General features: G+C 35.3%; 1 protein-coding gene across 2 annotated transcripts in view; it reads right to left on the bottom strand.

Moving 5' to 3' along the window:
- Window positions 1-13,375, bottom strand: part of LOC109049758 (junctophilin-1-like) — a 37,824-nt gene that overhangs the window by 11,694 nt on the left and 12,755 nt on the right. For both annotated transcript variants that reach the window (XM_042714227.1, XM_042714228.1), the window contains exon 3: window positions 2,739-2,857. In XM_042714227.1, coding sequence (XP_042570161.1) covers window positions 2,739-2,857 — 119 coding nt within the window. The remainder of the gene's footprint in view (window positions 1-2,738; window positions 2,858-13,375) is intronic.

Genomic DNA, 13,375 nt, shown 5'->3' on the forward strand with positions numbered 1-13,375 from the left:
CTCTGTGTCTCTCCAAATCAGTGTTGCGCCATTTTGGCAATTCTGAGCAGTACACAGATGGCGTACGCTCTTCTGTGTCAGCCGTGTTGCGCTGTTTGCTTTCAAACCAAAGCGTAAATACACGTAAAAAACGTATCCTTGTGGCGCGGCTGACACAGTAGAGATAAGTATCTTTGTGGTGCAACTGACACACAGAAGAGCGTCTACGCTGATTTTGGAGAGAGACAAAGGAGACCAAACAGTGTCGAAAGTCGTTATTTTTGTTTTCTTCATGTACAAATAGTAGTCTCGTCGCTTCATAACATTACGGTTGAACCACTGATGGCAGAAGAAGTATTCTGACGATGCTTTTCATACTTTTCTGGATCTTGACACTGTTATTTATTTGGTAATCTATGGGACAGTCTCAAGCATACCTGTTTTCATCCAAAATAGCTTAAATTGTGTCCCAAAGATGAACAGATCTTTTACAGGTTTGAAACGACATGAGGGTAAGTGAAAAATGACAAAATTTTCATTTTGGGCCGGAGTATCCCTTTAAGAATGTTTAAATATTAGTATTGTAAAACAAAAAATACTGAATAAGAAAATAATTTTTTGGAGTGTAATATTCTAATGATAAAAATAACATTAAAAAAAACAATGTTCCTAATCCGCTACCACATCAGTATTAGAATTATATGTGAATCTGCAAGTGCAAAGTTTAAAGGGTCAGTTCTGAGGAAAACGCATTTCTGTGGCTTAAAACATGAAAAGACAAAACGGAAGTTCCTGTAGATAAAACTGTCTGACAAATGCATAAATGTAACAAAAAATGTATATGTATAATGTAGAAATATTCCGATATTTACCATCACTTCCCAGTCCCACTACATTTAAGAAATGTAAGCTTGCAAAATTGTTGCCCCCCCCCCCCAAAAAAAAAAAAAAAATTATATATATATATATATATATATATATATATATATATATATATATATAAAAAATTAAGTATATATATATATATATATATATATATATAAAAAATTACAATATTCCCTCTATTTTTTTTTTCTTGCTGAGCAAAAAGTTTTTGGCCACCAAAAACATGATTCTTTATATCAGACCGATTCTTTATATATACCAAGAAATTCTATTAAAAATCATAAAAAAAAAATAATAATCACACAGAACAGTTCAATTCTTTATTATAATATGATATAATACAATATAATATAATATAAAAACAAACTGAAGTATTTAAACTGATAGAATCGAATTGACTCAAATAGAATTGAACTGAATAGAATTCAGTTTTCACATGATGTCACACCCTTACAGGAACGGCCACATGGAGGGCAAAACAAGGCTTTCACGCACAAGCAGATCTGTTCCCTCAAGAGAAAAGTGTTCAGTTTTTCCTCTTGCAAATTTCACCATGTAAATAGTGAATCTGCCATAGCGGAAGCGCAACTGGCTTTTAAAGGGAATGGGAGATGAGACTCTGATTGGTTTATAGCACATTACGCCCAAAACACACCCATTACTTAGAGAATAGGGACAACCCTTTTAGACCATGCACCGGACGAGCATGTCCTTAAACTAGCAGAAGTGGATTCGGACACACCCTAAGTGCACTTGCACCGTGCACTTTAGACCATGCGCTTAGATCGTTAAATTAGGGCCCTTTAACGGTTTGCCCGAACATTTCAATTATTTTGCATTTACCAGAATTAAAATTAAATGGCTTTCCCAGCTCATTTTTTCTTTTTTAAACATTGGATACATAGTATAACATTTATCTTTATTTTATTTTTACATAAATTTATTCATTTAGCAGACGCTTTTATCCAAAGCGACTTACAAATGAGGACAATGGAAGCAATCAAAAACAACAAAAGAGCAATGACCAGCAGGTGGTAACATCTTCCTGTGCAATTACTGAATAAAAAAACAGATAGAATAGAAAACGAATAGAGCAAGCTAGTGTTAGAGACTTTTTTTTTGCTTTTGTTAATTGTATAATAAATAAAAAGAAAACAAATAGATAGAATACAAAAAGATTACAGAAGCTAGCGTTTTTTTTTAAGAAAACAAGCAGTTAGTAAATGAATGGACTGCAAGTCTAAAAGGGGCCATTTTTTAAAGAACAGAATTATAATAGAGAGTAAGAGTGCTAGTGCTATTTTAATTCCAATATTTTATGTAATATTTTATATAGATATTTACATTACAAAAAGCCACTAGGTTTGTATTTAATTAATTTTTTTTTTTTTTACATTAAAATACTAAAACAAATAAATAAAATATTGTGCCAATTGTCATTTTGTTCGTCTCACGACCATGAGTACATTAACATTTTTCTACTAATATTTACATATTAATGTTCTGAAAAATGACAGTGAGAACTACTCTGACATGCAGAGGTCAAACAATAATAACAGAAGTCAGAAAACTTAAAGGTACAGCAGCAAAACAGCCTGATAAACTCAGGCTGAGAGAGTCTGGAAAATATGTCATGTCACTGTCAAAAAACCTCAATCTACTTTATTAACCAGGGGAAAATCATTCATGTCTTTCTGTCCTGTGCCTTCAGCAGAGCTCCACTGAGCTAGGTTTATGTGGAGAGAAGGTATCTGTTGCGAGGAATGTAAGTGAGGGTGTGTGGTTATAATCTGGTGGCTTTTATCATGGGTATTTAAGTCTTATTTTCAGGGTGTGTGTGGGGGGGAAAGGAAAACCTTTCTTCTGTAACTTACCTGGCTGATGGAAGCTTGGAGAAAGTTCATGAGCCACAGTTCTGGCTAAGTCTGATTCCTGACATGCTGCAAGTGCGGCCTGGTCTGCTGCTTCACTCTTAGTCCTTGCGTGGGACGTCCTGTACACACACGACAGGGAAAGTTATATCAAACAAGATCATTTTTTTTACAACATTTAAATAAATGTAAAGAAGTGTTTTGAAAGTGTGCTTGTGCTATGTACATATTTTAAATTCTGAAATATAAATACATATAAATGTAAATACATTCTAATTAAGGTCATTCAGTTCTTTGTTAAATGCTTTGCTGAATGCTTTTGGTTGAGTTATTGAAACGAGGATGCATTAACATATGAACTGATGTGGCCTGCCTTTAGCTGTGTATAGGGAGGAGGAGGAGGGCAGAGGGGATCTGTATGTATGTGCACATGTGTGCTCGATGCATGTATGAATATGGAGGGTGGAGGATTCCTCTGCCTAAATCGTACTATGGGGTGTGCTGATCCCCCGTTTTTGTCAAATCCAAATCCTGCTTTTACAAATGGATGGGGACAATTTAATCCGGTCAGAAGGCACAGAACACAGGAACACATCTCTCTTACTCAGCAGAAAACATGCATGACGAGAAAACTAAGACCTGTATTCAAAAATAAATAAATAAAAATATATTGCTCTTTTGGAAAAATTATGAACAGATATAGTGTCACTTCCCAGTCCTTCTCCTTTTAAGAAAACTTGAGCTTGCAAAATGGGTCTTTCGGATTTCTAATCTTTCTGAAAGATAAATATGATATTTACATAAATAGTATACTATTTATCTATACTTAATTTTAATTGAAATATTTTAACAAATCTTTGTTACAAAAACCCACACAGTTTTTATTTAAATATTTTTTAACATATAAATAATATAAAATACTGCTATTTGGTGGTGGGGGGGGGCATTTTCCCCCTTCTGGTCTATGTATCCCTGCCTCCACTGAATTATTTTTATCACCAGTGGGGATAAAAAAAAAGAAAAATAATAATAAAATATTATTATATTAAACTATTACTATTACTATTACTACCATTCCATACATATAATACACCAGATTATATTATTTTTATAATATATATTTTAATATTTCAATAAAAATGAAATAATATACAGATATAAAATAAATCATATTTTATATCTGTATACTGTATGCTTGGGACATTATTGCTGTGCACAGCATGTGACGTTGATATTTGAAATTCTAGTGGAAACATGTAAGATTACTAAGGTCTTTTTCTCAAGCGCAAAAGCAAAAGTCTCCAAATGTCTCAAGGAGAAATAATCATGAACACAGGAAATTATCACAATGTTTTACTTTTTATGTACTAGTTCACATCACAAAAAAAAAAAAAAAAAAAAAAAAGGGAAGTTTTATGGTGTGTTGGAATCATGATAAGCTTGGCCTCTGGGTGGCTTTAATGAAGCCTGCATCATACTGAAACACAAGCTTATGGACAGGAATCAAGAGGTGACCTGCTTCTCAAATCCCTTCAAAACCCCTGACGCGCTGCAACACACACTGGTTTTATCTTCTCACGGAACAGCCAGATTGAGTCTGTATGCATTAGGCGTCAGGGATTTTTCCTGTCAGTTAAGTGTTATTACTATAAGTATTACGCAACCTAGCATCAAAAGCACAAGATAAACACTCAGATTAGTCCAACTTGGTGCTTCAGCTAGAACTACCTCCACATTCGAGTCAAATCAAGATGCACCAGAAGAACGGGATGTCTGAAAGGAATCTTAAAGTGATTTGCATAAAAATTAAAGCTTTTAGTTCCCTATAAAGTATCAATCAGCTCCTTTCTGTGACTATGATGGATTGAGATGTTTACGGCTTCGTTAAACCCTTCTTAGACAAAGTGGACATCTGTTTTAATCATTAACCATATTTAAAATGCAAGAGGCCAGATGCTTTGGGACAGTCTGGTTGCCAGTGTAAAAATAGCTTATCATTGAGGGACAAAGAAGTACTTTCTGCCCAGCTTCGGATTCTGACACATATGGGCCTCAATTTCTGATAGTCACATAATAACGATCATTGTAGAATTCTCATGCAGAAGCGTGCAAAGGAAGTGATGAAGTGTGAGGAAGTTCTAGACGCATCTATTTGAGGTATAAGACAGACTGAGGTCAGTCAGTGAGTCCCTGGTATAACCTTACGGCCCACCATAAGACTCAATAAGCAGAGTCATGAAACATATTATTATGATAAATACACCATGTAGCTAAGTCAAATCTTTTTTACAATAACTCTTTACAATAAAACTTTAATGGCGCCTGACATACTGAATATTTACAAAAGTATGGACTCAGATTTTTTTTTTTAAAGAAATGAATACTTTCATTCAGCAAGGATGCTTTAAATTGATCAAAAGTGACAATATAGACATTTATAAGGTAGCAAGATTTCTAAAGATTTCTGTTTCTAATAAATACTGTTCTTTTGAATTTTGAAGAATTCTGAAAAACTAAATGATCAAGGTTTCCACAAAAATATAAAAGTGGCACAACTGTTTCCAACACTGATAACGAGAAATGTTTCTTGAGCAGCAAATCAGCAAATTAGAATGATTTCTAAAGGATCATGTGACACTGAAGACTGGAGTAATGATGCTGAAGATTCAGTTTTGGTACTGGCAGGGATTGTAGGTGGGGGGGGGGGGGGGGTCTGAGGTGAGACCCTTGAGCCAAGCACCGAACCCCCAACTGCTCCCTGTGTGCATGGTGTGTTCATGGTGTGTGTTTGTGTGTTCACAACTCACTGCTGTGTGTGTGCACTTGGATGGGATAAATGCAGAGCACAAATTCCAAGTATGGGTCAGCATGATTTGAATTACGTTTTGTAATTTTTTTTTATAGAAGTCAGTTATTTTAAATTGTGATAATATATCACAATATTATTGTTTTTGCTGTATTTTTATCACAATCATATAAAATTTAGCTGATGTGTGTATCAAAATAGAATTTACAAAAAAGTCTGATGTGTGTATCAAAATAGAAAGTATTACTGTATTTTTACGGTTTTTTTTTTATTTATTTTTTTTTTTTTTTTATGTAAATAAATGAATCAAATAAATGCAGCTTCAGTGACCATAAGGATAACGTTTTGTTATCCTTAAAAATAACGTTTGAACGGTAGTTTTAAATGAAGTCCAAAAGTCTCACACCACTAGTAAAATTGCTTCTATTTCACATTTATTGAAGAATTGAATACAATTTTCAACATCAGCATAAAGTAATTGAAAAATTAATATGAACTTCAGAATGTTTCGGTATTTGGTATACATTTTAGAATCGTAATGCTTCTTTGTTTTAGATTTTATAAAAATCTTAAAACTTAGGTTTATCATTTTTATATTATTTTTATTTAATATTGTTTATATTATCATTTATATCATATTAATTGTATTATTTGCTAATTTAAATCCCAGATTTTCTGTGTGGTCTCAAAGGTTTATATTGTATATACAACAACACGTGAAGCATTATAAAATATGAATGAGAGACTAACAACTAAAAATCTCTCTCTATATGTACTCCACCTCTTCAAAATGCATCAGTTTCTGTGTGCACCTACTTCAAGACCTCTGGGTATTTAAATCCCCGGTATGCATCTCTGCACCCCTCTAATTTTGATGGTGCACTTGAATTTCACCCCCTCTCTGTGACCTCCTTTCAGGCCAGGGCCGAGACAAATGAGCGTCTACGTGCCTGTGGGATCGGCTGGTCCCCCTTCAGGCCATTGGCCCACATCAAGAAGAGCTAACATGGCTTATCTGAGATCAGTTTTGTAAGTTTTCATATAATGGTTAAGATGAGGATTCTGGTAGCACAGGCTGCCTCCAGATCACAGCAAAAGGTCTGTTTCCACCCGGAGTTATTTGCAGAATATGTGCCCGCCTCTCTCTCCCTCTCTCTCTTAGTGACCTTCTCCCTCCCACATTTCCTCAGTTATACAGGAGATATCTGCATTTTATTAAACAAGCCAAAATCTGCCCTCTAAGATATTTACGTGGTACACAGACATAAATCAAACTCTAGGTCTCAGGATGAATCATAACAAAGACCTGAGTATTGTGCATTTGAATAGCTAATAAAGAGGAGGTTTTGGTTACATCACTTTGAATAACAAATGCTTTAGTCTATGAAAAGGGCTGATGAAGCACTGAATAAACAGCACCTAAAAGGGATAGTTCACACAAATATAAAAATCATTTAGTTATTTACTCATCCTTCTTAAGTCATTCCCAAACTGTAGGACTTTTTTCTTCCATGTAAAACAAAATGACAAATTGAAGTCTTCACACAGGTCTTTTCCATACAGTACATTGTGACCACATCTGATAATTGGCCAAAAAGGACAAAAAAAGCTCAATAAAAGTATCGTAATTACACTCTGCTGTTCAAAAGTATGGGGCCAACAAGATACAGGAAGATTTCTATTTCTGCTTTGCCATTACAGGAATAAATTACATTCTGCAAAATATTAGCAGAAAACTTTTTAAAGTTAGCTTCATTTTTGAAGCTTAAAATACTAAAGTGCAGATTTTTCAAAAAGAGCAAAGAAATGAACGTAGGTTGAGTAAATGATGAAAGAATTATTATTGCTTTAATAGAAATTTCACAGTATAATTTGTAACTGCATTACAGTACAAGTAAAATTCATTAAATACATAGACTGAGTGGAATACACTTCAAATAATCAGTCAGTTGAAATGTTTAGTTTAGCATGCTTTAAATTGTATACAATTATCACAATGCTTTTACATACATGCAATGTCTAATGCCGGACTGCCAGCAGGTGGGAATGTGGAATTACGCTGACATAATTAATGGCTTGCTAAAATAAACAACAAAACATAATCATTTGTCCAAGCTGTGTTGACTTGCAAATGAGTTGAGGAACAAAATGGTATGCTGAACGTAAGCGCAGCAATGTACAAACACATGACAACAAAAATACAGCCAGCCATTGTAATCATGAAGATGATAATGCTGTGGCATTCTGTTATCTTACTGATTCTAGGTTAACTAACAAAATGTGAGGATATTCAAGCTAGAAAAAGATCTATAGCAGCACAAAAACCGACCCTAATATTCTCTTGTATAAAATGAGAGAAGACTTTAAGGATGAGATAAAGGCATTGGCATCGAGCAATACAAAAACAAAGCTGTGGTTTATACTTGAAAAAGCAGATAGTTGGCACAACAAAAGAAAAGACACACTCTTGACATCACTGCATTCATCCACTCCCAGGTTTTTCAATATAGATCATCCTTCAACACTTGCAAAGAAATATGCAGTAGGTTTACTATAATAATTTATGTAGATATCTTTCTTGGTGTAGGCATACTTTGGTGAGCAGAAACAAGGTAAGAAAAGTGTGAATCACATATTCTACCTCATCCAACTTGTCACTCAAATTCTGATACAGGGGCGGAATAAATTTGCACATTTCAGAATTTCCGACACGGCTGAAATAAGAAAAGAAACCTTTCGGTTGCAGGCAAGTTCATACTCAGGATACGGAGATGTTTAATGCGTGGATATACCAAAAAGTCTAAAGAGGCAACATCTCTTCAGCAATGTTCCCTCTGATTTTTTTCCTTGCCGTGGAAAACTTTTCTCTATAGGACAAACTTTCCGGCCACTTGAGCAAAAACATTCGTTATACAAGACACACAAAAAATGTGTAACTTTTAACTTTAATGTACTATTTATATTTGATTCGACCCTTGATGTAAATAAATAATGCACATTTTAGGTTACCTGAGAATTAAAAAAAAAAAAAATTTTAAGGTGCTTTTAGCAAGAAATTCTATAAAAAATTATTTTCGAAAAAAACAGAACAGTTCAATTCTATGAACTAATATAATATAAAAAGAAAAAATTAAGCAGATATGAATGAATTCAATTTTTGCCCTTTTTGAGGTCAATTATTTTTTAGGTATATAATATTATATAATATAATATAATATAATATAATATAATATAATATAATATAATATAATATAATATAAACAGTTTCATCTGTATTGTTGTTACAGCTCTGAAATGTGTTATTTTTAAATGACTGGGTAATAAAAATATTTTTTTTCTGCTGGACACAATATATTTTGTTTTTGAGCAACATACAGAATATTAGAAACAGCAGAATACATTTTTTCTTTGATTTGTTTCCTAAAAAGAAAAAAATAAAGACTATATTGTAGTTATATATCATTTATATAATTTCATATCATTTAGTTATATAATAATAATCATACACATAATTTGGTTTAATAATAACCCAATCTGAAGCAAAAACAGAATGTTCTGACAAGCTTTGTGAAACTAAACTACATGCCTGAACGAAACAAACCTCTGGAACACCAGATACAGACCAGATACAGTGTTTCCTTGGTTACCGCTGTAAACAAAGCTGCACTGCACTGAAACACTGCTTTAATATTAACTATACAGAGACGAGATGAAAAGAAAATACCACATAAACTTTTCAGAAGACAATAAGCTCCCCTCAGAAACACATTCATATAAACCCCCAAATCAATATTGAGGATTTTCTTCCAGTAGTTCGTGCATCATGAACAGTGAGTGATCTGCCTGCTGCAGTATTTTTCTCTGTGTGTCCGTCTTCAGCGTCTCTGGCCTGTGTTAACAGGCGTTAACAGACTTTATATTTTCACATAAATGACATTTTGGAAAATGATTGCATTGCAACACAGTTTGTTTAAGTCCAGAACAGAGAGCTGCAATAAGGCAAAAAACGGCCGGTTGCCGATCGCATAAAGGTCAACGTATAACGTTACTTCAGCCGTCCGCACACCATCGGGATAACGTTGTTTTCATCATCAAGAGGGCTCGCGGACAGCTGTCGAGCTCATCCATCCGCACTCATCTGCTGTTGAGTATACATTTAAAAGCTGTGCGGACGCCGCTGTGAGCGAGACGGAAAGGAATGCTGAATGTGAAGTGTACCCGGGACTTAAATTCGGCCATCCTACACACGCGTGACTGACTGCTCGCTTGCACCAACAGGAGGAGGAGGGGTCCTGGAGAGGTCCAGGGGAGTGGAGGGATTCCTACTCTTTCAGTCTCTAAAGGGAGACGTGGAAAACAGCACATACCGCAGGAACGGTATAATGGAAAATATTAGTGGTTTTGAAACCGTGAAATTTTCAAACCGCGGTGTACCTTGAAACCAGTAATCGGCCCATGCCTAATGCTAAATATAAAAAAAAAAATACAAATAAAAAAAAACACATGAACATATGAATTCTTATATAGTTATCTAAGTAAAGTTATGCTGATTTGATGCTATTTCCACCACTTATTCAAACCACTCTTCTTTCAAACACGATGACATTTTATTTCACGTCATTGCATTTGCTTTGGCTCTCGTGCTACTTTATCTGCAGCCATTAAAGTATTTGATTTCTACTAAAGTATTCATTTGGCGCACATCATTCTCTTTCTATGAAACTCTATGCGACACCAACTTTATTGTGGTTTGCCCGAGAATTGCAATTATTTCGCAATAACTAGAATTCACAATCAAATGGCTTTCCCAACTAGTTTTTTTGCGTGTGTCCTGTGCGTGGCATATTATTCTTCTGTGTTGCTATGTAAGAAGTGCGCAGCTTAGAAGGAACATTGCACTTCGGCATCCATTACTAAAACATAGACAGATGCTTGGCAGTGAGAATAGTCAAAATCAGCTTTGATTAAATAGAAAATACCCAGTGCATGGGCATTTCTGCCTGGATTAGATTTTTAATCTCTTTTTGACATACTTAGAGTGGCGGTCATTGACAATTTCAAGTATTCCAGATATCACCTGCTCACCATCACCCTGGATACTTGTGCTTGTCTGAGTATTAATGTGACATCAAAGCCAAAAAAAACACATAAGACGAATATTCCTTGAGATTTTACTCGAAGCAAACCTCAGCTGATATTCTATGTGTTAAAATGAGAAAGTGGGAGTAGTTTATGGTTTGAAATTTTGACATCTGTAGAATCTTTAGAACATGTAGTCTTTGAAAATACTGCCCAGAACAAAATATTCACATGCCAAAATCAAAGAAACTGCACGATAGATCTCAGATCAGTGTAAAAAGTATTGCTTTCGTGCCTATAGGCTGCTGTCCTGAGTCGACCCGAGGCATTTCAGCACATCACTTCACAAAATACACCCACTACAGTGAGCATTATTTGATCTCCTTCTTAAAAAGCCTTTGAAATCACTTGATGAATAGTTAATAGTCTTTAGCTTCGTCACAACCATAATGCATGAGCTCTGTTTGAAATAGCATAATACCAGTCTGTGCTCTGGCTACATCTGCAATACTGTATATGGTATGTATACTTTTCACAGTACACAAATTGCCTTTTTCCTGAAGTCTTGTGACCATGATGTCATTCGTTTATAGCCTACATTTATCTTTTAACTTCTGGCGACTGTGTTTGTTCATTTGTGAAGATTATCATGATGAACAAAATGTGTAAGAATCATAAACCTTTGTTTGTCAAAGAGTTTATTTTCTGCAATAATCCAAAAACCAAAGTCCCATTGGGTTTCAGTTATGGGAGGCAGGGTGATGCTAATTTCTGGTTTGGCCTAAAAATATATATGCCATCACTGCAGCGCTCCACTGGATTTTATTTTTTTCATTTTAATTTCATGGCATCTTTAAGGTTGAGAACATATCAGTGATTATCAAAGATGTCTACATGTTCATCCCTTAGTGATCCCTATTTTTATCTGCCATTTTTTAGCAAGATCATGCAACCTCTGCATCCGTTCAGTGAGATCTGCATCCCGTTTTTTATCTTGTGATCATTACACAATGGTCACATAGCCATTGCTTTCTAATTTTCACTCTTTATTAAATTAATGAAATAAATAAATAAACAGGAAGTGGGAGCGAACCATCTGCCTCCCTCACAGTAACACTTCTACTGCAGAAAAAAGCAGTGCATGGCTGACAGGATGACTGGATGCAATCGCCATGGCAACCCTACAGCACTCTGGCAGGTGCTTCTACACATCATCTGGCCCTGTGTTAACAAATAGCAAGAGCTTTACAAACCAAGCGGAATAAAGACTTTACGGCTATGGCACGCATACAGGATCAAATATACTCACTTCACACTGGTGAACACAAACATGCATCTTCCAGCAGGGTGGGATGTATTACATGTCGTGCATTCAAGCGAAAGCTTTGGGAGCTTAAACACACACAATCACGTGCGTTGTTGAGAAACTTGATGTCTCTTGTACAGCGTTCGCGGCACCCTGTAAGAGGAAAGGTCACATCGCCTGGCAACAGACTGCTTTGCGATCCAGCTGCAATTTTAATTAGGGCAAAACTGTTTTCTGCCCTCTGCTTCCTCTCCTTCCATACACGAGCGTGCGGTCGATAGAAGCAGGTGAAGTGGGCATGTCTTCCACTTCACCGCTTTGATTCACGTGCAAACAAATCCATTTGGCCCAAACGGACAACTCCAGCACACATCTTTAATTACAAAGGGGATGGGAACAGTTCACTTCTTAATACTAATATTAAGTCCTAATACTATTATATTGTTTATTTGTGCAATATTGATACAGGCTAATAATAAAATACTTCTTAATATTTGTTTGTAAAAAAAAATTTGTAAATATACATTACTGTTCAAAAATTTGGGGTCGAGGTTTTAAATTAAGACTTCTATTCAGCAAGGATGTATTAAATTGATAAAAAGGAACAGAAAAGAAATGTAAAATGTTACAAAAGATTTCTATTTCAAATAAATACATTATGATTAGTGAAGAGCCAGAGATTGTGAAGGCTAGTGGATACTAACAAAAACAAAGGTCTTTGACATGGGGTTGGTCAGACCAGAGGTGCGGATCAGAGCAGTTTTACGTGCCAATGCTGTCCCGTTCCTAATATTTACTGTACCCACAAATCTTTTAGTTGTTAATACCGTGTGATGGTTCGAAAGGGAAGGGTGAGGCCGCATGTCAAAGCTGGTAGATGTTTTGCCTGACAGTGATACACTAATCTTGGCTTTAAACGCAATTGCTAATATCAATCACTACAGCTGTGGATCATTAGATATTAACATAAATTATGCAAGTGTTTTAATAATCACATTTCGCTTCCATTTTAAAAATTTGCCTAAATTAATTTAGAACTGCCATTCTACTTTTCCAGTAATGGACTTCGCGACTGTACAAACTAATTATGGCAGCAAACTGAGATGTGATTGAGCATGCTTTCCATTTTCACCACAGCTTTAATTTATGTGTCCTCATTCCAGAACACATTAATTAAAAATACGATGGCTGCGTCTATCAGTCTTTTTATGTGTTGCTCATATTAAGCTCTAGTCAGGGGTCTTGTCTGGAGTTCGGCATCAGCATGTTTAATTTTAGTGGTCGTGCTGTGCTGGAGGGTACGGTGGCTCTCACATGGGCCTGCGTTGAGCTGGATGTGGAAAGGCTCTTCACTCATAACCTGTCAACATGAAGTAATCCCTCACTGCATTTTGAGAGGGACTGGGTGGCTCAGGTAATGAATGGCTTCTTGAACCAATCAGTGTTTGT

This window comes from Cyprinus carpio, chromosome A24 (genome assembly GCF_018340385.1).
Source record: "Cyprinus carpio isolate SPL01 chromosome A24, ASM1834038v1, whole genome shotgun sequence".
NCBI classification, from domain to species: domain Eukaryota; kingdom Metazoa; phylum Chordata; class Actinopteri; order Cypriniformes; family Cyprinidae; genus Cyprinus; species Cyprinus carpio.